The 24,269-nt window shown below is 41.2% G+C and overlaps 1 protein-coding gene across 1 annotated transcript in view; it reads left to right on the top strand.

Annotated features, from left to right (window-relative positions):
* Positions 1 to 24,269, top strand: part of cep85 (centrosomal protein 85) — a 56,805-nt gene that overhangs the window by 22,657 nt on the left and 9,879 nt on the right. The window contains exons 3-10 of the mRNA XM_080211226.1: positions 779 to 928; positions 8,630 to 9,447; positions 9,996 to 10,126; positions 12,069 to 12,186; positions 13,119 to 13,304; positions 16,013 to 16,165; positions 17,177 to 17,331; positions 18,117 to 18,234. Coding sequence (XP_080067352.1) covers positions 779 to 928; positions 8,630 to 9,447; positions 9,996 to 10,126; positions 12,069 to 12,186; positions 13,119 to 13,304; positions 16,013 to 16,165; positions 17,177 to 17,331; positions 18,117 to 18,234 — 1,829 coding nt within the window. The remainder of the gene's footprint in view (positions 1 to 778; positions 929 to 8,629; positions 9,448 to 9,995; positions 10,127 to 12,068; positions 12,187 to 13,118; positions 13,305 to 16,012; positions 16,166 to 17,176; positions 17,332 to 18,116; positions 18,235 to 24,269) is intronic.

Genomic DNA, 24,269 nt, shown 5'->3' with positions numbered 1-24,269 from the left:
AGGATAGAATCTAGCTTGATGATGATGCTCTTGACGTTTTAATGGCCCAGGCTTGGTGCTTGAAAATGCTACTTGCCTTTATCGTGCTCTTGCTTACCGTGCACAAATCCAGAAGTTGTGCTGGAGCAAGCAATGCTACTTTTGAGGGTTTACTACTTCAAATACCAAGTAAGAGACTAGTACAAGTTTTGGACTAATTTGCTTGCTAATTAATTGCACTTAAATTGAATCCCTACATTTTCAGATATAAAGGGGCTCCCCTTCAAATCATGACTTCTTAATTAGGATGCCCACAACATTTTTTAAAAGTTAAAATGACTTTGCTCATTTTAACATGATGCATCAGACATTCTAAATATCACTAAAAGCAATTTAATCAAAATTATTGGACTTCTTAAATTGTGTATGAAAAATTATTTTTTCCCAGTTTGCCTTTTAACTGCGGTTTTTGCGGTGCAGTGACTATAAGCCATTCTGACACTGTTGTCATTCTGAATTAGCCTGTGCTACTGAGCCTCATCCAACCCTAGTTGGAATCTCCTCAAGGCAGCCTAAACTCTTGCCACCAGGGTTCACATTAACATCTTGTGGAATCATTGCATTTACCCTAAAGTTCCATACCATTTTATCCCCACCCATCATTACATCAGCATTTACAAACTTTATTCACTGTCATTGCCAACATGCAGTTTGATCAGCTGTGCGATCTATCAGAGTTAGTCGAATCAATAGGCAAGAAAGTGATATTTTAAAATAAATCTTTTTTTGCTTTCCACAGATTCTGATGTACAAAAAGGAAGTTATTGTAAAACTGAGTGGCAAACACCCATACTTTCAGAAAAGTTTCAACGCAGGACAGAAAGGCGGCCCAGTACAGCAGACAGTGGGGACACTGCTTTGGGAACATCTTGTTCTGATAGCACAGACGGTGAGTTAAATAGAAATATGTCCAGGGGTGGTGCTTAGGTGCTCTTTAGGTTTTAGGCTACATTGTAAATGTCTTGCCCAAATGATGTGTGAGCACAGCTCAGATTATGTGAACTGAGCTACAAGAGTCTCGATTTTTAATCAACATCTAGTTAATCTCTGTAACACTAGTGATCCTGGGATAAGCAAGGGTTAAAAATATAGTAAGTGTGTTGATGTTGAGTGAGGACTAGATTGGAGTTGGCTTTGTCTGCGGTTAGAGTGATGGGGAGGGTTTAAGCGAATATGCCAGGGGCTGGGAACCTATAAGTGTTCAGAGCAGGGGTAAATCGAGAACAAGAGGAAAAGACAGCAAGAAGAATAAGAAAAGTGAGATCAGGGGCCAGGGTCAGATTAAGACCGTTTTTAAAAAAAATTATAGGAGTGGGACAAGAAACGTTCAAGAGTTCCCCTTTATGCTCTGAGCATTTGAAACAAAATGGATGAATTAATTGCACAGATTTAAAAGAGTATGATGTAGTTGGTATTACACAGACATGGCTTAAAGGAGACCAAGGGTGGGGACTGAAACAGTGGCTGTTCAGTATTTAGGAAGGACGAACAGAATGGAAAAGTAGGTGGATTTGCATTGTTGATTAAAGAAGATATTGATGCTATATTGAGGAAAGATATTGGCACAGGCAATGTGGAATCTGTGGGTTGAGTTAAGAAACACCAAAGGGCAAAAACCATTCACGGGTGTTGTGTATAGACCACCAATTTGTGGTGGTAACATTGGGAATAGCATTAGACATGAAATCAGAAATGCGTGTGTTGAGGAACTTCTCTGCTTATGACTTTTTAATATGCATATAAACTGGGGGAGTCAAATTAGTCACAATACAACAGAAAAATTTCTGGAGTGTATATGGGATGGTTTTTCGGACCAATAGATTGAGAAGTGAACAAGGGAGCAGGCCATTTTGGACTGGGTATTGTGCAATGATAAAGGATTAGTTGGCACTCTAGTTGTGGGAGAACCCTTGGGGATGAATGACCATAATATGATAGAATTCTTTGTCAAGATGGATGGTGACGTAGTTGTTCTGAGACCAGGGTCCTAAATCTCAATAAATGGAACAATGACGTTCTGAGACATTAATTGGTTATGGTGGACTGTGAAACATTACTGAAAAGAACAGTGGACAAGTAAAGACAGGCATTTAAGGAATGATTAGATGAACACAAAGTTGTTTGTTCCTGTTTAGTGCAAGAGTGGTAAGGGAACTGTGGCCAAACCGTGACTTGCAAGAGAAATTGGAGATAAGGGCTCGGATTCTCCCAAAAAAATTACAAGTTCCCAGTATGTGGAAAAATGAGTGTAAATCCCACTGGGTTTTTTTAGCATAATTACCAGAGTGAATCTCTGGGCATCAGAGTGCCCTACTATGATTCACCTTGATTATCAGTGGGCAGCATCTATTGCTTCCCAGACCTCCCTGGGCCAGTCCCTATGTTGTGTGGTCACTGCCAAAGGGGCACCCAGCCCTTACCTTTGACGTCCCCAGAGGGCTTAAATGGCTTCTGTTCCCTCCTGTGGGGTCGGATGCCTGTTGCCCGTTAGTGGGGAACAGTCGTATACGTTGTGGAGGAAACCACTCTTGGCAGGGTGAATGGAGGTTGGACACAGAGATACCCAGAATTCCAACCCTGACCTGATAATCATATGGAAATATCAATTTGAATGACATTTCCACATGATAATCAGCTCCATGCCAATTTCCAATGCGGAGCTAATGACACCAAAAAAACTTGCTTTGGGAGATATACAGAGGCAGTGATGTCTAGCATGAATCCCATGAAATGGCTGCTGCTGATGAGTCCTGGCCCACTGCACTATTAGAGCAGCACAGCGGGCTGGAAGAATTGCTCCCAATACTAGATTCAAAGAAGAAGCAATCGACCTGAGGATTGGGAACAGTTTAAAAATTTAGCAAATTAAACTAGCAGGGAGCATAAAAATTGACAAAGTTTCCATAGATATATAAGGAGAAAAATATTGACAAAAATGAATGTAGGCCCCTTAGTCAGAAACAGGAGAATTCATAACGGGGAACAAAAATAGCTGAGGAATTAAATTCGTACTTCTAACTTCCCAAAGGAAGACATGAATAATGTGCCATGAAGTTGAGATAAATGAGTTTTAGTGAGGAGCTGAAGGAAATCAGCATTAGTAAAGAAATGATTTTGGGGAAATTGACAGGATTGAAGGCAGATAATTCTCCAGAACCTGATAATATTCATCCCAGAGTACTTAAGGAAGTGGCCCCTGAAATAGTAGACCCATTGGTGGTCATTTTCCTGAAGTCTTTGGACTCTGGACTGGCTCCTACACACTGGAGGGTAGCTAATGTAAATCTGCTATACAAAAAGAGGTGTAGAGAGAAAACAGGTAACTGCAGACCAGTGAGCCGAATGTGTAGAGATGCTTCGTCATGATTTGGACAGGCTGAGTGAGTGATTACCATTTATATGGATGATCTGGAGGAGGGGGCTGAGTGTAGGGTGATGAAATTTGCTGATGACACGAAGATGAGTGGAAAAGCAAATTGCGTGGAGGGTGTGGAAAGTCTGCAGAGGGATCTGGATAGGCTAAGTGAGTGGGCAAGGACCTGGCAGATGGAGTATAATGTTAGCAAGTGTGAGGTTATCTACTTTGGCAGAAATAATAGTAGGAGGGATTACTATTTAAAAGGGGAAAAGCTGCAGCATGCTACAGTGCAGAGGGACCTGGGGGTCTTTGTGCATGAGTCACAAAAACCCAGTCTGCAGGTGATCAAGAAGGCGAATGGAATGTTGGCCTTTATAGCGAAGGGGATAGAATATAAAAGTAGGGAGGTCTTGCTGCAACCGTACAGGGTACTGGTGAGGCCGCAGCTGGAGTATTGTGTGCCGTTTTGGTTGCCGCACTTACGCAAGGATATATTGGCCTTGGAGAGAGGGTTCACTAGGCTGATACCGGAGATGAGGGGGTTGGCCAATGAAGAGAGACTAAATAGACTGGGTCTGTACTTGTTAGAGTTTAGAAGGATGAAGGGGGATCTTGTAGAGATGTATAAGATAATGAAGGGGATGGATAGGGTAGAGGTAGAGAGATTCTTCCCGCTTAGAAAGGATAGCAGGACTAGAGGACGCAGCCTCAAGATGGGGGGGGGTGGGGGGCAGTTTAGATCAGAGTTGAGGAGGAACTTCTTCACTCAAAGGGTGGTGAACCTCTGGAATTCTCTGCCCGTTGAAGTGGTGGAGGCTACCTCGCTAAATATATTTAAGTCATGGGTAGATATGTTTCTGATAGACAGGGGAATTAAGGGTTATGGGGAGAAAGCGGGAAAGTGGAACTGATCCACTTCAGATCAGCCATGATCTTACTGAATGGCGGGGCAGGCTCGAAGGGCTAGATGGCCTACTCCTGCTCCTATTTCTTATGTTCTTATCTTATGATCTTATGTTTTACTGCAACTGTAGGATGTTGGTGAGGCCACATCTGGAGTAGTGTGCAGTTTTGGTGTCCTTTTATCTGAGAAAGGATCTCCTTGCTATAAAGAGAGTATAGCCATGGTTTACCAGACTGATTCCTAGGCTGCCAAGTCTGTCAAATGAGGAGAGTCTGTTCGGGTTATATTCGTTGAAGTTTAGAAAAGTGAGAGGGGATCTCATAATTTAAAGTTCTAACAGAACAGAATGTTCCTAATTTTGTGTGTGTGTGTGTGGCAGGGGGAGCGGGGGTGCGTGCGTGTGTGTGTGTGTGTGTGTGTGTGTGTGGGGGGCGGGGGGTGGCATCTGGCAGCAGAGGGCAGAATTGGAGTCATAAGTTTACCCCTTACCCCAGTCCTAAAAGTTTGGGGCTGAGGAGAATTTTCTTCACCCAGAGAGTGGGGATTCTGTGGAATTTGCTCATTAAGGCCAAAACATTTAATTTCAAGAAGAAATTAGATATAGATCTTGGGGCTAAAGGGATCAAGGGGTATGGGGGGGAAGGTGGGATCAGGATATTGAATTCCTATAGACAGTTAGCCATCACAGCTGAACCTGATCCAGAGCCCCCTTCATAATTTTGGGCATTAAATATGTCATCCTGATCAACTGATCTAATTTGGCATGCTTGAATAGGGACTGGTCCTGGTGACTTTTCTTCCCCTTGTATTTGACTCCTGGAGATCCTAGCACATGAAGATTGATTGCCAATATTGGTGAGGGATGGTCATTATCAGCTTTGGGAAGATGACCTGTTGAAAGCTTAGGATGGTATAGGAAATGGCTGAGTAGTGCAAAGAGCATGTACCACAATCTGTCTGGTAAAATATGTAATCATATTGAAAACAACTTGCATCTAGATGAAAAAGTAAATCAGACTCAAACCTGTGTACATTCCAGTTCTATAATAGAGCTTGCTCCAAAAATACTTTAATGACAGGGGTGCGGTTGTGTAATAGGAAAGTCAGTTGTGTGGAGACACCATTGTATGTAAATTGGTAAGTTGAGCCCGGGTGAGTTGACGCAACATTCGCTAATGCACTGTTTTTAAAAAAAGGGATTGCTTTGATCTTGGTGCCAGTATCTGTTCTCTCTTGGCTATTGATAGACGTTTCATGACAAAGTCAAACCTTAAATTTTCTGTTGTAAATTCTTTAGCATTTTGAGCAGCTGTCATGTACTTCACATTTCAACCATTGTATTGTAGCCCAACTATGGACACAAACATTTATTTGTAATTATGAAAATGTTAATGCAATGATGCAGCTTAATCTACCAGTTTAGTCTATCATTCTTCTGTCTGATTACACTCTTGCCAATATTACTGCTGGGGGCTTTTGATGGCAGCAGGGAGTTTCCAATTTGAGCTGAAGCTGTCTGGGCCCTGAGCCACTTTATACATTAGGAGCTGGAATGAGTATTCACTTTGCCTTCCCAGCTACTGAATGATCTATGATGAAAGGAAACCTAAATAGGGAAAAATATATTTTGAAGAAACTGGATGTGCAGAAATTACTGTATGTGCTGACAGACATTCTGAGCTCATCTGTAATATTTTACTCGATTGAATTTTGTCATACATTTGTGCAGTAAATTGGAAAAGTCTGTGTAAATTAAGTATCTGGTTTTGATGCAGTATTTTTGTTTGGTTGAACTGTTCTTATCAGTGTTGGTCATATAGTGTGACCTTGTTTGTACTTCAGCCTGTGCTGGATCGCTGTTGGTAGGATGATTAATGCTGTCCTGATTAATTAAATTTCTAAGCATTTTAATAACATTTTTGTTTAATTTTACTGAAGCTCCTAAAGCCTTGAGGATTAAACATCTGCAATTGTTGAAAACTTGCAACAAAAGTGCAAGTAATAAACAGCACACTTGTGATAAATAATCTGCCTGAAACATTAAAATCCCACCCTCTTTGCTGAAAGACTTGCAGTGCATTTTCATTGCTAAATCTGGCATTGAATGAGTTTGGAAATTGTGTACACGTCTAAAATACCTGAAACTCAGTATTAGCAATTTATAGAAACTGGTATGTGTGAATTCATGGATTCACCCCGGCATGTTTTTTGCTCTCAAATTCCCAACTAAGTCTGAATCAGTGGGACCATGTACGAGCTCTGCACTTGTAATCGTGAAACTTGAGCAGTGGTGCTAATTATACCAGCAGACCTTTTTGCCAATGTTCTCACTGACAAAATGGAACAAGATGTACTCCTTTCTCCTCCCACCCAACCAGCCACTCGATATAGCTAGTTTCACTTGTACTGTTACAGCAATGTGTCTGAGTGACACTTGTGTTTGAGGTGAAAGTTGGGCATTTTAGTTGCTTAATATTTTGAAAAATTGACATTCCATTCTGAAGATTTATAAAGGTAAGCTTTACCAAGTAAGATTCTAAATATCAGACCATGCACTAAGTGTTGTTTCTGTCTTTTTTGAACCTCAACTTAATTTAAAATGGATTGCATAAGGGAAGCTCAGCCTCCAAATAAATAGTTGAATCTATTTTACAGTTATCCAAACAAAACTTTGTCTAAAAATAGTTATTTTTCCATGGCTGTTGTTGGAAAATATACTTGATGGCTGTAGAAGGATAATATTTGAAAGTTTGTTCATGAGTATTGTGCGCAATATTTTGTTTCAGAGCTCTGCTAGTTCAGTTTATTGGGGGAGTACAGTATGTCCAGATGAGCCAACAATTGCTAATGTTGCCACTTTTGAAGTAATTAAACTGATAGATTAATACTTTTAATTGAGGGTACAGCCTTGCTAATCTGAATATACTGCCTCACTTTTTTGTATGCCTGAAAACCAAAATTATTTTCTGCATTTCACTAGCTGGAAACTACATGCTGTAACCTAACCTAACAAGTTTAACCTAGTTTTGCAGCAATGTGGCCGTTAGTATGAATGGAATTTAAATCAGGGCTCAAACTGATTACAGAGCAAGACTTCCTTGAGTTTGAGATTTTGGGTCACCACAGCTGTGTTGTAGGAGGAGGCACCAGATATCATTTACCTCACACACTGACAGGTTTGTTGATTGATTGTGGGGTTAGCTAGGTAGCTGGGAATGGTCCAGAATTGTGCCAACAGCACCAGTTCAATCCCTGTACTGACTGTGGTAGCTCACGAAGGCTGCCTTCTTTGTCTTGCCAGTTGCTTGATGTAGAGTGCTGACCCTCAAGGCAAATAATCAATGGTCTATCTCAAATAAAAGCAGTGCCTATTGTCATTCGTTAAACCAGAGAATCGCTGCGATGCAGAAGGAAACTATTTGGCCCATGAAGTCTGCACTGACTGTCCAAAAGAGCATCCCCCAGGCCCTCCCCTCTGCCTTATCCCATAACCCTGTGTATTTAGCATGGACAATCCATACATATCTTGGCACACTAAGGGGCAATTTAGCATGACCAATCCACCTAACCTGCACGTCTTTGGGAGGAAACCACAGCCCCCAGAGGCAACCCACGGAGACATTAAGCGAGCAAGCAAACTCCACACAATCATCCAAAGCTGGAATCTAACCTGGGTCCCTAGCACTGAGACAGCAGTGCTTCCCACTGTGCCACCCTTATGGACTATGGCTAATAACCATTGTGTACTCTGTGCCAATTGTTGCTTTTGCTGTATTGAGGGAAAATTACCTTCAATGAATTTATGTAATGTAAATGGAAGAGTTGGTATGTACTGATTTTTGAATAAAATTCATATATACATTATTGCTGTATGTTTTTAAGGAATACCTCCATTTTTACTACAAAACTTCCAGTGTTTTCTGAGAATTTACAAAGTTGAATGGCAACTTACATAAAAGCTCAATCCCCCACTTGTAACTTTGACTTAAAATATCATGACCCATACAATGATCAATAACTGGCAACAACCTTAAATTCTCCACGTGAAACATTGTAAAATCTCTGCGCTGCTGGACTATGCAGAATCTGACCTGGATGGGGATAAGGGTTAAAAATGCAAGTTTATTACTTTGTATCAAAAATGGTTCTTTAGATTGACTGGTTTGAAGCGTTTTGTTTGTGCTCTAATTTAAAAGTTTGGAGATTTAATTGCCTGAAAATCTCAGATTTCCAAAGGACCACTTGTTAAACACTTACTACCAGCCTCTGCGTTTGTGCCCAATCTTGGGAGAAATTCATTTTCGGCTGTTTTTTTTTCATTTCTGTAGATTTCTGCAGCTCCAGTGGATGTTCCTCCTTCAAACCCATCCGTGCTCAGGCCATCATCCCCACTGCACACGTCATGCCTTCCACCTCTGGTAATCCTTCATTCAACCTTCATCCGGTGGGTGATCCAGGCTTCAGTTCTATTTCTGTGCCCCCATGTGGTTCCTCAGACATGAAAGATCAGAGATCTGGAAAACATTTGTCTTCGTTGTCCAAATTGAATGGGGTTGAGGTTTCCAACTTTGAGAGCAGGGTCAGTGAAATGGAAGGATCTTCTACTTGTGTTAAATCTTTGCCTGTAGATTCAACAAATCACAGCAGACCTACATTGAATGTCCTTGACTACTCATATCCAAATACTGAACACTTGAGATTGGAGGGGATAGTACGAAAATTTGAAACTCCTAACATTGAACCAACCTTAAATCAATCTGCTTTTTTGGACACTATCTATGATGATCCAAGACACAGATTCCAGGAATGTAGTAAAGGTGAGGTACCTCATGACGTCAGTGGTGCTGGCGGCAAGGATAACTACAGTAACTATAACATGACTTTTAGATCCTTGCCGGAGAGCAAAGCTACAACAAACAACAGTGTGTTGGGACCAAGAGCTTGTTTGCGACCTAATGGCGGAGGCTCTGTTCCTGAAGGACTTCATAGTTTACAAGCACAGCAAACACCTTGGGCTCCAGTGTGGCTAAGGGAACAAGCACATGGTAAACAGATGGATGTTCACTGTAATGCTAGATCTTGTGACCTGACAGCATGGCAGCAGCAGCAATTAGAGGGCCTTAGGCTACAAGTGGAGCAAATGCAGGTAATGCGGTTTCATTCAATTTGTAATTGATTTTCTTTTCCTTGAAAGAACGGATGGGAGGAGGTAGGCCCAGTAATCTTGTGATTGAAGATGTGTGGCATCATTTTTACCCACTGCTGAACCATTGTCACGCACAGAGGCTATAAACAGCTGCCCCAAAATCTCTTTCACTCCCAATATCTATGATTTGGTGAAACCTATTTGATGCATGTTTCGCCACTGACACAAAACACCATCCAACACATTTGGAGGAAATGAGAGTTTGGATATTCACTTTCAGAAGTGGTGTACCCAGAGATTTGTTACACCCTTTTGGTGTTGATTTCCCAGTTGATAAGATGCGTGGGGTTATCATCCTTGTTCCTTTTTAGGCTAGTAATTTCATTCTGATCTTCACCTTTTTGAGACCTGTGCCTATCTGGTAACATTTGCTCTTGGATAAGAGGTGACTTTCCTAGTGATGAATGAAGGCCCTGGTAATAATGCTGATAGTAGCTGCACTGAAGTTCCAGTAGGTTTAAACATTCTTGTCCTCTCTGTTCCCATAGTTTTTGAACCATGGATCCCACCAATACCCTATGGCATATCCCACTTTTGCACATCAAGAAACTAACAAATGGGACCCATTAATAAAAGCAAATGAAAGCTTGTTGAAAGAGAAGGAGATGGTTATTGAAAGGTATGTGCAATCCTTGGTTTTCAGAAATGCTATCAGTGAGAAAAGAAACATACTTTCATCCTGTGTTGGTGCTAAATATTCTGACGAATATTAATAAGTAAAAACTGAATAAAGCTCCATTCATTATACCCTATCCAGCATTTGTCGGTCAGGTTCAACTTGATGTAAATTAAAGTTTTCAATTTCTATTAAGTCCTGTAGGGATTTTTTTCAGAGGTTAAGTTGAGCTTAGCTTTAGCTAATACAAAGACTCAGGAGTACAGTATACTGGTGAAAGATATTTCTTTAGTGATTAACACACCGGGAGAGAAGGACAGGGCAATCCAACTCACCTCTGAAGTTGCATCATAGTTGCAATACAATTATACAATTTCCAAAAGGCATTTTACCTGCCCTCTGGTTGATCGTGAACCAATCATCATTAGTAAATACTATATACCTTGGCTAATTACAGATATTCTCTGACAACATGGAAATAGTAAGTTCTTACAGTTTCTGCCTGATTTTTCCCATGGCCACCTGTCCTGGACTCTCATCTGTTTTTTTTTCATTAAGCTGTCTGGAACTAGTTTGTCCTTGCTCAATGGAAGTCTCATTCACCGAGCTCTGCTTTTATGGGTGTATTGTTATAAGGACTGTGGTCCACTTTTCTTGTCAATTTCCCATGATGTCTTAGAACTCTGTGCCATTAGCCAAGATGAATGCCTGTTCAATAATATGCTTCCAAAAATACATGGCTAAATTCTCTAGCTCTGGTTATATGTGTTTCTATGCAGATAGTACCTCTATAAAATATGTATAAGGCACTCTGTGATTCTTATCCTAAGCTAATCCACTCAGTTCTAATTAAAGATTTAGTGTTTTAAATCCCAGAGCATATTGAAGTTCTCCAACAAGTCCTCAAGTCAAGTACAGCAATTTAAATACAGCAATGTCGCATTTAAGAAGGCATATGGCATGCTTGCCTTCGTTGACCGGGGCATTGAGTTTAAAAATTCGCAAGTCATGTTGCAGCTCAGTAGAACCCTTAGTTAGGCCACACTTGGAATATAGTGTTCAATTCTGGTTGCCACACTACCAGAAGAATGTGGAGGCTTTGGGGAGGGTACAGTAAAGATTTACCAGGATGTTGCCTGACACGGAGGGCATTATCTATGAGGAGAGGTTGGAGAAACTTGGTTTATTTCACTGGAATGACAGAGGGTGAGGGAACGACCTAATAGAAGTCTACAAGATTGAGGGGCATGAGCAGAGTGGATAGTCAGAAGCTTTTTCCCAGGATGGAAGAGTCAATTACTAGGGGCATAGGTTTAAGGTGCGAGGGGCAAGCTTTAAAGAAGATATGCGAGACGAGTTTTTTTTTAAGAGGATGGTGGGTGCCTGGGATTTGCTGCCAGGGAGGTAGTGGAAGCAGTTATGATAGTGACTTTAAGGGGCATCTTCACAAATACGTGAATAAGTTGGGATTAGAGGGATATGGTCCCTGGGAGGATAGGGGGTTTTAGTTCAGTCTGGCAGCATGGTCGGTACAGGCTTGTAGGGCTGAAGGGCCTATTCCTATTCTGTAATTTTCTTTGCTCACTACCACACCCCCTCCCAACTCCCACAAATTTCAGCACTTGAATGAGCTTTTTAATTTTCACACTAGCCATCTCATGTACTGGTTCGTACTGAATTTTGAACATCTGCCAAATTTTATTGGAATCATTGCACACAGTAGAGAGCTGATTACAGGCTGGCTGGAGATCAGTTGTATTGATATGGAGATAGGCTAACTCCTAATACTGTTTTTACAGTATTCTGTATTCACATCTGTACTAATTGATTGTATATTAATAGAAGAGAAGCGTTTTCACTTTGCTGTTGAGTTTGAGTTTTTAATGATGAATAGGGGGTATTAATCACATTTTCTGTGTTTTATTCCTTTTACTGTGGATTATAGGCAGAAACAGCAAATCAGTCAGCTGGAACAGAAGATGAGGGAGAGCGAGTTACAGATGCACAGTGCATTGCTGGGCCATCCAGTTCCACTCAGTGATGTCTGCATACTCCGACTGCAGGTACTGCTGCTCAAGTGTGAAACTTAGATCATGAACTGAAGTCCGTTAAGGACCATCACCAATGTATAAGAATAGAAGAGGTACTTAACGAAGTGGCGATGTGTATGTAATTTGGGGGGGGGGGTGGTGGCTGTATGGTGGCTGGGGGAGAATGACGAAAGGAATGACTTGGTGTGATAAATCTTGAACTCAACACAAGAATGATAAACTGTTTGGAGCTTAGGGGGAACATCGAGAAGTAAAGAGGATGATGGAATGGAGCTAGTGTTCAAAGTAGAAACAAAGTTTGACAACCAGAATGTACTCTTGTATATGATTTGAGAGCACAGAAGGGCCATTTGGCACATTTTGCTGTGCCATATGTTGCTGCGAAATGTATAATATAAATGCAGTTCTTTGTCTGCTTCTAGTGTGATTTCTCTTGTAACACATTGCATCAACAACAAAAGTCTTATTCTTTTGGTCTGTGTATTTGCATTACATTGCTCCTGAAATGGGGAGGTGGGTCTTTAGTGCGTGAAGAAGAGACAATGAGAACTCTATAATAGGGAGAGTCAACAATGGCAAATGCATGTTTGTATTTGTACTAATTTCAGAGAAGCAGCACTGAGCACAGTATAATAATACATGTGATGTCATTGATCACTGTTGCGAGTAACTGCAGAGTAAAGCAGTCTGTACTGAATACTCATTAATAAAGCTGTCTCAGTTGTCACCCATCGTGCTTTCGAGTATCAATCCTGCAGACACGATCATGGCAACGTTGAGTTTTTTTTTTGCTGAAGTCATCTCTGACTTTGTACCCACACATTCGCAATGAAACTTGGAAATTAATGTACTTGATTCTTTCAGTTTGCAAAAATGATCCAATGCAGATTCATCTTGGTGTCTCCAAGAAATAGAACGTGATCTTTATCCTCATGGTTTTACAGGAATCACTACGGGAAAATGCTTTCTTGCGGGCTCAGTGTGCAGAACGGACAGAAACATTGAATAATGGAAAACTAGAGGTGGAGAAAAAGCTAGCAGCGACAGAAGTGGAGATTCGTCGACTGAATGAAAGTCTCAAAGAAAATACACAGAAGCACACAGATGATATGAAAAGAATGGAAGAAAAGGCAAGTGTTCGATGTGTAGTGTAGGATAACCTGGGGGCGTGGTTGAGCCTGGGCAGTCCATCCACAATCCCTTCTCACTTTTGAGTTCAGCAGTTTACAAAACTTGCCAAGATGGATAAATCCTTGTTGAAATACCAAGATCTGTTGGTAACACAACACGGATTAAATGAACTTTGATTTAAATTTTATAATTGATCCATAAAGCTCTTATTGTGTCACAAGTAGGCTTACATTAACACTGCAATGAAGTTACTGCGAAAATCCCTTAGTTGCCACACTCAGGCACCTGTTTGGATAGAGTTAAGCACGGCAAATGCACCTAACTAGCATGTCTTTTGGTCTGTGGAGGAAACTGGAGCACTTGAAGGAAATCCATGCAGACATGGGAAGAACATGCAGGTTCCACACAGACGGTGACCAAGCCAGGAATTGAACTCAGGGGCCCTAGTACTGAGGCAGCAGTGCTAACCGCTGTGCAAGACTCCTTGGATTGCCTTGTAATGGATACACTTCAACCAAACCTGTGCAGTACCACATTCTGCCACTGAATGGCAGCATACACTTGTAACATCCTGATGTCCTTAAGTGGCAGACACTTTACATTTTTTTGATTTGTTCATTTGAATATGGGCATCACTGACATGGTCAGCAATTATTGCCCATCTCAAATTGTTCTTGAGAATGTGACAGTGAATTATAGTAATTATAGTTCCAAGTCAGGATGGTATGTAATTTGCAGATGGCATGTTCCCATTTTTCTTGGTGGTAGAAGTTACTGGTTTGGAAGATGCTGCCAAAGGAGCCTGGACAAGTTGCTGTAGTGCATCTTGTAGATGGTATACACTGCTGGGTGCAGTAGTGGAGGGAATTAATTTTTAAGGTGGTGGGAGCCAATCAAGTGGGCTACTTTATCCTGGCTATCAAGTTGCTTGTGTTGCTGGAGCTGCACTTGTTCAGGCAGTGCTGCTCAGCTTTGGTCACTCCACGATTTATCCATTACAATATACACATTACACCACAACAGCGCTCTAACAGTAAAATATGAATCACTATATTGTTTAGCAATTTCATTATGGGAAGCTTTGTGCTGTAGTTTTTCTATGATTCTAACTGCCTTAACTATCCAGCACAAAGGAAGAGGAAGTGCCAGAGGGCTGGAGGTTGGCTAATATGATTCCACTTTCCAAGAAAGGTGGTAGAACTGAACTAGGAAATTACAAACGGGTGAGCCTCATGTTAGTGAGAGGGATACTATTAGAGAAAATTCTGAAGGAGAGGATCAGTATCCACTTGGAAAGGCATGGGTTAATTACTGAGAGTCAGCGGGAGGTGACGCCTAACAAATTTAAGAGTTTTTTGAAATGTGACCAAGAGTATGGATGAGGGAAGTTCAGTTTTAGTTTTATATGGATTTTAGCCAAGCTTTTGACAAGATCCCATGTTGGAGACTGAGAAGGCTGAAGCACGTGGAATTTGGGGATTGGCAAGACGGATCAGAAACTGGCTTGGTAGTGGTAGAAGACTGTTAATGACTGGATGCCGGTGTCCAGTGGTGTACTATAAGGATCGGTTCTGGGATCCTTATTGTTTGTATACATGAACAATATAGATGTAAATGTGGGAGGGAATGAACAAGTTTTCAGACAACATCAAGATTGGTAAGGTGGTTGATAGTGAGGATGATGGATATGGGCTACAGGAAGATATAGATAGGTTGGCTAGATGGGCAGAACAGGCAAATGGTATGTAACCCTGATCAGTGTGGGGTGATGCACTTTGGAAGAAACAATAGAAGGGAGTATTTAATGAATAGTAGGAGACTGGGAAGCTCAGTGAAACAGAGGGATCTTGGGCAATTATTCACAGATACATTAACAGGGACAAAGTAGAAATGGTCAAGAGCTTCAAGTTTTTAGGTGTCCAGATTACCAACAACCTGTCCTGGTCCCCCCCAATATTGACACTATAGTTAAGAAGGCCCATCAAGGCCTCTACTTTCTCAGAAGAGTAAGGAAATTTGGCATGTCAGCTATGACTCTCACCAACTTTTACCGATGCGCCATAGAAAGCATTCTTTCTGGTTGTATCACAGCTTGATATGACTCCTGCTCTGCCCAAGACTGCAAGAAATTACAAGGCCGTGAATGTAGCCCAATCCACTACGCAAACCAACCTCCCATCCATTGACTCAAAGCAGCCAGCATAATTAAGGACCCCACGAGCACCCCAGAAATTCTCCCTTCCATCATCCATCGAGAAAATCTGAGGTCACATACCAACCAACTCAGGAACAGCTTCCATGCTGCTATCAGACTTTTGAATGGACCAATGTTGCATTGTTGTTCTTTCTCTACATCCTAGCTATGATTGTAACAACACTACATTCTGCAGTCTCTCGTTTCCTTCCCTATGAATGGTATTATGGGAATTTCTGATGCACTGCCTGGGAAGATAGTGGAAGCTGAAAACCTTACAACCTTTAAAAGAGAGATATTTGGATGAGCACTTGAAATATATAACATTCAAGGATATGGGTCAAGTGCAGGAAAATGGGATTATCACTGCCTTTAGTGGTAAATGTTGGTGCGGACTGGCTGACGGGCCTTTCTGCACTGTATGACTGAGAGCATGGCCCAGCTTCCCCCTCCTGTTTGCTGGCCATAGAGCTGTCTGTATTCACACTGGGTCATTTTGCTTGTGTTGTTCAGGTCCGTGGCCGTGACAAACACATCAACAACCTGAAACGGAAGTGTCAAAAGGAGGCAGAACAGAACCGAGAGAAACAGCAACGCATTGAAACACTAGAGCGATATCTGGCAGATCTGCCCACCCTGGATGACTATCAGAAGCAGAGCCGACAGGTGAGATTGACCCTGGGCTCTCAAGTGATGTGATATCTTTATCAGGGTAATAGATTCAATGTTGTAGACTAGGCACAAACACTCGCAAAACACATAAAAGGGGGTGAGGCTTTCAAACCTTCCGTTGCAATTAAATACAGCTCTAACTTGCATAATGTATAAGATGTTGAAATGGGCCCATCTGCCTCTTTAGAATCACACTTATGACACTGAGTTGCAAGATGAACAGTTAATCTGGCCAGCATGTCTCATGTTAGCCAGCACCATCAAGAGCTTTCTCCTGATTTTTGTGCCTGTTTGAGGACAAAGAAAGCACAGTTCCCCCATGTAGTGAGATTAGACTTCCAAGATTTTAGTTTCTGTCAAAGTTTACAGGGTTAGTTTTGTTCTCTAGTTTGTCTGTATTTAATTTGCATGAGTGTTGGTTCAACAATGAATCCAATAACCAGAGTACCATATGGCCTTTTGAGTTTACAGTTAAGCTCCCACATAAATGAGTGATTCCTGCTCTTTGCATGTTTCCATCAGTCTTGATTTATATGCAGTGACTTTCATTGTAATGATATGGTATGATTGTGTATATGAAATTGGAAGGTAAAGATTTATGGGGAGGTCCAGAGCTAGCCTAGGTGTATGTCAAATGCTTTTGGCTACATATTAATCTCAAACTAGCTTTTTTGCAGTGCATTCCTTTGCCAACTGATGGGAATAAATGTATGTTCTAGCTTTGCAAGATTTTCCCTCAGAAGCTGCTGCCTCTGCTTACATTTGTGGGTAAATGAAGCTCCTTCTGTGGTAAAGAAACATTTCTGCTGTACGCTGAGGGGTGCGAGGGGATCAGTGTTAAGGCAGTGACCTCTATCGGTTAGAGAGTGAGAGTGCACTACCTGGGTTAAGAGTTGATATGCATCTATGTTCAGGACAAGAGCTAGTGCATGGACTTGAATAGAATGTTCTGTCCTCCTGCCAGTACAGATACTCTGGAACAGTAATTCTTTGTTTTTTTTTTAGCTAAAGGATGTGGAGCTAAAATGTGAATTGCTGCAGAGTACAGTGCTGGATTTGGAGACCAAACTAGGAGAAGCTCGAGCGCGATGTCGAGAAAAGGACAACATTCTGGAGAATCAGAAGCAGAAAGAGATGGAGCTGGTCTCTACAGTTCATGGGTAAGGTAACATGGCTGATGCTTCCATTTACTGGTCTGCTCTGATCCTGTGGATTGTTTTATATCCATTAAATCTGGCCCTGGAATTCAAGTTACTTTGTAAGTTTGCCCCCTTTCTTGTAAAAGAGGAAATGCTAGCATTCCCTGGACATTGGTCATTTGCTGACGCACAGAACGGGATTGCATTTCAATGACATCCATCTGTCACTTCCCTGTCTTTGCTGAGTGGCCTTCTGTGTGTTTACAGTATTAACAGTGACTCGGTTTATGCAGATGAAGTGCTAAATAAAGAACAACGAGCTGGGAGGCTATTATTGGGAAGATGGGAGAGAAAAATAATTCTCTAATTGAGATTTTGAACAACTTCAAAATTGTGAGCTATGTGCAGATCTGAAATTGGGAGAGCTAAATTTATTTTCAGATGATGCTCACTTCAAATGAGCTCTCATGACAAGGGATCCAGTCAATGATGCTATTGGCAACATAATTAAGATTTGTAAAAATGGACTGAAGTAACTAGTTCTTTTTTTTCTTCTTCGCTGTTTGAAATAAAAATTCTAGGATTGGCTAGGCAAGTTGCGAGGCTGCTGCATGTGTCCATCTCTGGTAGCCACATGCCACTGTTGACGCGTCTACCCAAAAAGTGTCATGGGTGCACTTTAATATGCACAAGACATGAATATTTAAGGCATTTGACCAAGACCAGTAATGACTTGGTATTCTGCACAGTTGGTGCTACCCTGAAACTGGACAGTGATTTCACACAATGCTGCCTCTTTTTTTCAGCCTACAGGAGAAAGTTGCAAAGTGTTTGGAAGATGGCGTGAGATTACCAATCATGGATGTAGAGAAACTGAAGTCTGAGAGCAACAACCTCAAGGGAGATTACGACCGAGCCATGAAGGTGAGTACTTCAGGACAGATGCCTGTGACCGGGGCAAATGAAATCTAAAATTCAGTTGCTTGCAGGACCACTAGTGTAAATTTACACCACTGCACTAAGTGTGACTGGATATTGTAATACATCAGAACACTTCTCCTAGCTATAGACTTGAAGAAACCATAAGGAAGAACATTTTGTGGGAAGCAAGTTACCAAGGTCACAGATATGTGATACTCATTAAAGCTATGGTATTTTTATTTTGAGGTTCCTGGATTTTATCACTGTTTCGGAAAACATGTTCTGTCTGCTTTTCATTAACCGAAATGACTGAGCTATAATTATAATGCAGGCAGTGACTGCAGTTCCCTATAATCAAACCAAATGAAAGTCTTGTTTTAGTGTGATTTCTGGATATTTATTGGCCCTTTCAAGATTGTTTCATAAATTGATAAATGTAGACAGTGACTATAATGTGATGTTGTCTTTTTGTATCAGAGTCTTTGGGCTGGAAAAGAGGCTCATCTTTCTGCTTTTTCAAATTTTATTATAACTAAAAGCTCAGGCAACAAATGGGTCCTATAATTGGGCATGGTGCAATTGGTAAGAACTGTGCGTGCAAAATCATGATGAACATAATGCAGACATGTTCTGCTTTGTATCCAGATACAGTGAAAGGTCCCTCATGAGCCAGATGGCATGTTTGTTAACAATAAATTCAACACTTTGCACTAATGGATTCTACGTAAAGATTGGTCTTGTAGAGCTACTTTACCCATCTCATCTTGTTGCTAAATTTGAAATAGCAAGTGTCACATCAATTCTAAACAGTCTTGCAAGAATGTACTTCTACTGATTTGTCTTTGATGGCCTTTAAAAATATTGAGCAGTCTTGACATTTGCTCCTTTTTGCCGTGTTTTACTACAGGATCAGCATATGTGTAAACACAACTACCCAAGTTTAATTTGAAACCACAAGTTTCAACAGACAAGGGGTCTTTGACTTTTCCCTTCTGGAAATAATTTTGAAACTTGCAATTGAAATTTCAGGAACTCTTGTGACCTTTCATTATTCATTCTTTGTCCTATATTGATCCTTAGTATGCGTGCAAGATCTGCAATCTTGTTATTAGAAACTTAGAAAACTTATGGCACGGAGAAGGCCATTCAGCTCATTGTGTCATATCGGCCAAAAAAGAGCTGTTTGGCTTAATCCCACTTTCCAATTTATTCAGTCTAAAGCCCAGCAGTTCAATTATTTAAAAATATTTCTGCTTCCCTCTAAGGCAGTGAGTTCCAGACTGGACTGCACTCCAAGTGAAAAGATTCTTCTTGACTCCGCTCTAATCCCGCTTCCTCATTTCCCACCTCCCTTTCTAGTATGGTCACATCCTTTCTGTAGTATAGTGACTCGAATTAAAAGCAGTTCACCGGCTTTGGCCAAACTAGTGTTTTCTACAGTTCTGGTATAACTTCCCTGTACTTGTGCTTGTATTCTATACCATGGCTAACAAAGGGAAATAAGATCCTAAGAAATAGGAGCAAGTGTAAGTCATTTTGCCCATTTGAGCCTGCTCTGCCATTCAATAGGATCATAATTGATTTTATTGTGACCTTGACCTTAACTCTCAACATCTTTGTAGATCCAAAATCTGTCAACTCGGTCTTGAATATAATCAATAACCCACTGCTTGTCTTGGAAGAGAATTCCAAAAACAACTGACTCTCAAAGTTCCCCTTCATCTCCGTCTTAAAAATGAGAAATCTCTATTTTTAGACCTGTCCGTTTAGTATGATTCCTCTACCCTTCCACTCCAAACCACTTCCCTTTTAAAAAGCATTATGGATTCTGCTTTCATTATTGTTCCTGGTGGAGCATATCATGTCTTAACTTGCCAATCTGGAAAACAAGTAAACAAATATTTTTGCTATTCTGTGTCCTATTGATAGATTTCCACCTGCTAATTGTAGATGCATTGACCATTGGATTTAGTTAATTAAGCACCCTCAATATTTTGAACAGTTCTGCCAGATTTCTTCATGAACTTTCAAATGACAGTCTAGTTCCTCAAAGCTTTCTTTATAATGCCTTAATTCTGTGATAATTTTAATAAATTGCCTCTTTATTGCCTGGCTTCTCATTGGTTCTAAATTATTAGACCTAAAGCTAGGCATGATTTGTTAAGTTTAACATTCTTGTTATATCTGTTGTTGACGTACCTCCATCCTTGTAAGTGGATAGATGTGCAACAGATCGAATCCTTTGGGGTGGGGTAACTGCATGTGGTGCACTTTTGGTGGTTGAAGAGACCATTCATCCATCGGAGGTAGGCCTGCTGCAAATGCCAAATTTGAATTGCGTTTAACAGATGCTGAGAGTTGCTTTGGATGTTGCCTGTTGCCACTCCTGTAGCCGCTGATTATCTTGGTGGCACACTCCAGCCCACAGGTCATGTCACCATTTTTCTCTGTCGTCACTAGTGCTTCCCAGATGCAAGAATTAATCAGCATTCTTGAAGTGGAGCTTTGGGCATCATATGGCTTTGGCTACCTCATAGAAAATCCTTAGATATCTGGAAATGTGCCTGAACCAGCAAAGTAACCTCTGCTTGATGAGTGCTGGCATACCTTGGAGATGTGCATTTTGAGAGGTCTGCCACTTCTGTGATTTTGTCCTTCCATGATGCCCAGAATTAGACCATAAGATATGGGAGTAGAATTAGGCCTTTTGGCCCATAAGTCTGTTCTGCCATTTGATTATGGCTCATGTGTTTCTCAACCCCATTCCCCAACTTTCTCCCTATAACCTTTGATCCTCTTACCACTGAACAACCTATCTATCTTGCCTTTAAAATACATTCAATGAACTAGCCTCCACAGCCTTCTGTGGCCAGGAATTCCACAGATTTCCCACACTTTTTGGCTGAAGAAATTCCTCCATCTCAGTTCTAAACGGTCTCCCTTTACTCTGAGGCTGTGCTCTTGCATCCTAGTCTATCCTACTAATGAAACATCTTCTGTACGTCCACTCTATCCAGGCTTTTCGGTATTCTGTAAGTTTCAATGAGATTCCCTCCGCCTCCGCCTCCACTTCCACCCCCTCCTCCTAAACTCCAAGTACAGACCCAAAGTCCTCAAACACTCCTGCGTCAAACCCTTCAATCCTGGGATCAGTCTTGTAAACGTTCTCTGGGTCCTTTCCCAAGCCATCGCATCCATCCTTGGATACGGAGCCCAAAATTGCTCAGTACTTCAAATGTAGTCTGGCCAGAGCCTTAAAACCTTAGCAGTACACATCTGTTTTTGTATTCTAGTCATTTTGAAATGAATGCTAACATTGCATTTGCCTTCCTAATTGCCAACTCAACCTGCAAGTTTAATCTTCAGAGAATCCTTAAGTAGGACTCCCAAGTCCCTTTGCACTTCCAATTTCTGAACTCTCTCCCCATGTAGAAAATAGTCTACTGCCTCTTTCTATCAAAATGCATAATCTCACACTTTTTGCTACTTCTTTTCCCACTCTTCTAATGTGTCCAAGTTGTTCTGCAGCCTCTGCTTCCTCAATTGTACCTGTCCCTCCACCTATCTTTGTATCATCTGCAAGCTTAGCCACAATGCCCTTAGTTCCTTCATCTAAATCATTGCTGTATGGAGTGAAAAGTTGTGGTCCCAACATTAACCCCTGTGAAACTCTAGTCACCAGCTGTCATCCTGAAAAGGACCTCTTTATCCCCACTATCTGCCTTCTGCCAGTCAGGCAATCTTCTACCCTAATTTGCCCTGAACAATTTAAGTGAAAATTCTTGACCTTTTCCTGATGGTTGTTAGTTGGCCATGTTCCACAGGCACAAAGAGCTGAGAGCACAGGCCTTATAAACAGAATCAGCTTGATGTTCCATGAGCCAACCGGAGGTGGTAATTGAATTACCTATATGCGTATCAAGGTCTACATCAAGAGACAGATTATCTGTCTCTGTGACTCATGATGGCAAAACTTTCCTACCACTTCCAGTTGAGTCCAGTAACCCAGGACTGTGGGTGAGATGAGGGATGCATGTGTGGGGAGTTGGGATGCAGCAACCCTCTTTGTATTTGGAGGATTTTCTGACAGTTGCTTGGTGATGCACCTGGGCCTGGTTTCAAGAAAGGGGGAGTTAGCGACCTAGCACTTGTTCGGCATGAGGGGAAACCTGAGGGTCAGTAAAAGGAGGGGGCAACATGAGTGGATTGGATTGGTGCTGAGCTGGGGATTTTGTTGAGTTGTATTTAAGAGGTAGTGCTGAAATGAGGGTTTTATCGAAGGGATGTTGTATTGAATGAGTTTCCAGAGGGGTTAGGTTGTGGTTTTATTGAAGGGGATTTCGTTGTTGAGGTGACTACTACTGAAGGGGCCTTGTGCTTTATCAAAGGGAGAGATTAGTGACTTTTTTGCCAGTTGTTAGTGGTGGGTGCTGCTTGCCATGGAAGGTCTGTGAACTTGCCTACATGGATGATGAGACAATTCCAGTGATGAATCCCAAGAAGCAGTTCTCTAATGGTATCCTATTCTGTTTTTGCACCATGTATAATACTGAGGATTCTGGATGTTTTATTGACTTGCCAATTCTTGAGCTCCAAGCACCTTTTTACTCATATACTCCTCTTACAGCTTTATTACTTATTGCATACTTCATTATTTCTCCATGCAAGATTGAATTTTATCCAACAACTATCTGCCCAATATATTAACTATCCTGTATCAACCAGTTACTTGTAGTTAACCATGACTGTTTTGTGTTTATAGCATGTTTTGTTACTGTGCCTCTATTTGGCCATGGAGTTGACCAGTCTTGACCACTTAAAGCATGCTTTGATGGTTACTGACCATTGAGATGCAGTGGACAGTGTCCAATTTTAAACACTAAATTTTTAACCTGACAGTCTTCCTCTTGCTTACGTTCTCGTTGTGTTGCTCTTATCTTATATTTTTGCCAGGGTTTTGAAACAATGAGCTTCTTTGTTCTCATGATTTTTCAGGCTTTGACCAGATCATTTTCACATACTTGTTGGCGAAATGACAACTACATCTCCCCTGGCCCCACCACCTTGTTTGCTCCTAGCTTTCTGATGATTGAAGTATGATGATCATTAGATTGACTAACTAGAAACTACAGCCAAGCTTTAAGCAAAAAAAATTCAGACTGCAAAAAGTTTTTGAAACTTGCAAAGTTATGACCAGCCATTTCATGAGCTGATACTGATTCTAGGCCCGCATCCACTACACAATAGCTGAGATTGAGTGCCCACTTCTAAAATGGAGATGATATAGGACAAGATGCAGCAGCCTGGCTAAAGCTTTTATCCTGTTCCTTTTCAAGTTCAAATTGGTATAAAGTAAATCAGAAAAGGATGTGTCCTAATTAAATAAAACTGAGTCTTTAAATTTAAAATGGAGATTATTCAGTGGACCACCATCTCCTCAGTTGTCAGCAGCTCCGATTACCTTTGTTTCTTTGGGAATTGGATTTAATTGTTTCCAATGTGATAATGAAGCAATAGTCTTCTGATTGTAGTTGAGAAATAGGACAATGCAGCTTTTCTCCTTGACGGTCTGTGGTCTTGCATGTCCTTGCAAAAAAAAATCTGCAATTCTGCAATTTTGCTAGCTGTATTTTCATAGTAATGAGCCACAATGTGCTAGGTAACTTCAGACATTTCATATATTACAATCAGCAAAATGACTTTCAAAAACAGTAGCAGCTTCTACTGATTTGCACATCTGTTATGTTACAACAAAAACCCCACACCACTCGATGGTGGGGATTGGTCAGTGCTCAGTACGTATTCCCCAATATTGAGAGACCAAGAAGTGGAAGAGAAAACTTAAGGGAAAAGGAGAGACTTGGAAGGGGGCGCGGGGTTCAGAGTAAGGCTGAAGCAAATGAAGGGTTTGTGACCTGTTGCAAAATTTAATTGGGAATGAGGGGTCATTGGTTAGAGAAGATAGGCAAAGGACTGGAATTATGCAAAGTTACAGCATGGAATAGGCCATTCTGTGTCAACGCTTACATGCCAAATGA

This window comes from Carcharhinus amblyrhynchos, chromosome 24 (assembly GCF_965287045.1).
Source record: "Carcharhinus amblyrhynchos chromosome 24, sCarAmb.v2.hapA, whole genome shotgun sequence".
In the NCBI taxonomy this organism is placed as follows: domain Eukaryota; kingdom Metazoa; phylum Chordata; class Chondrichthyes; order Carcharhiniformes; family Carcharhinidae; genus Carcharhinus; species Carcharhinus amblyrhynchos.
This window is presented reverse-complemented; position numbering and strand designations above follow the sequence as displayed.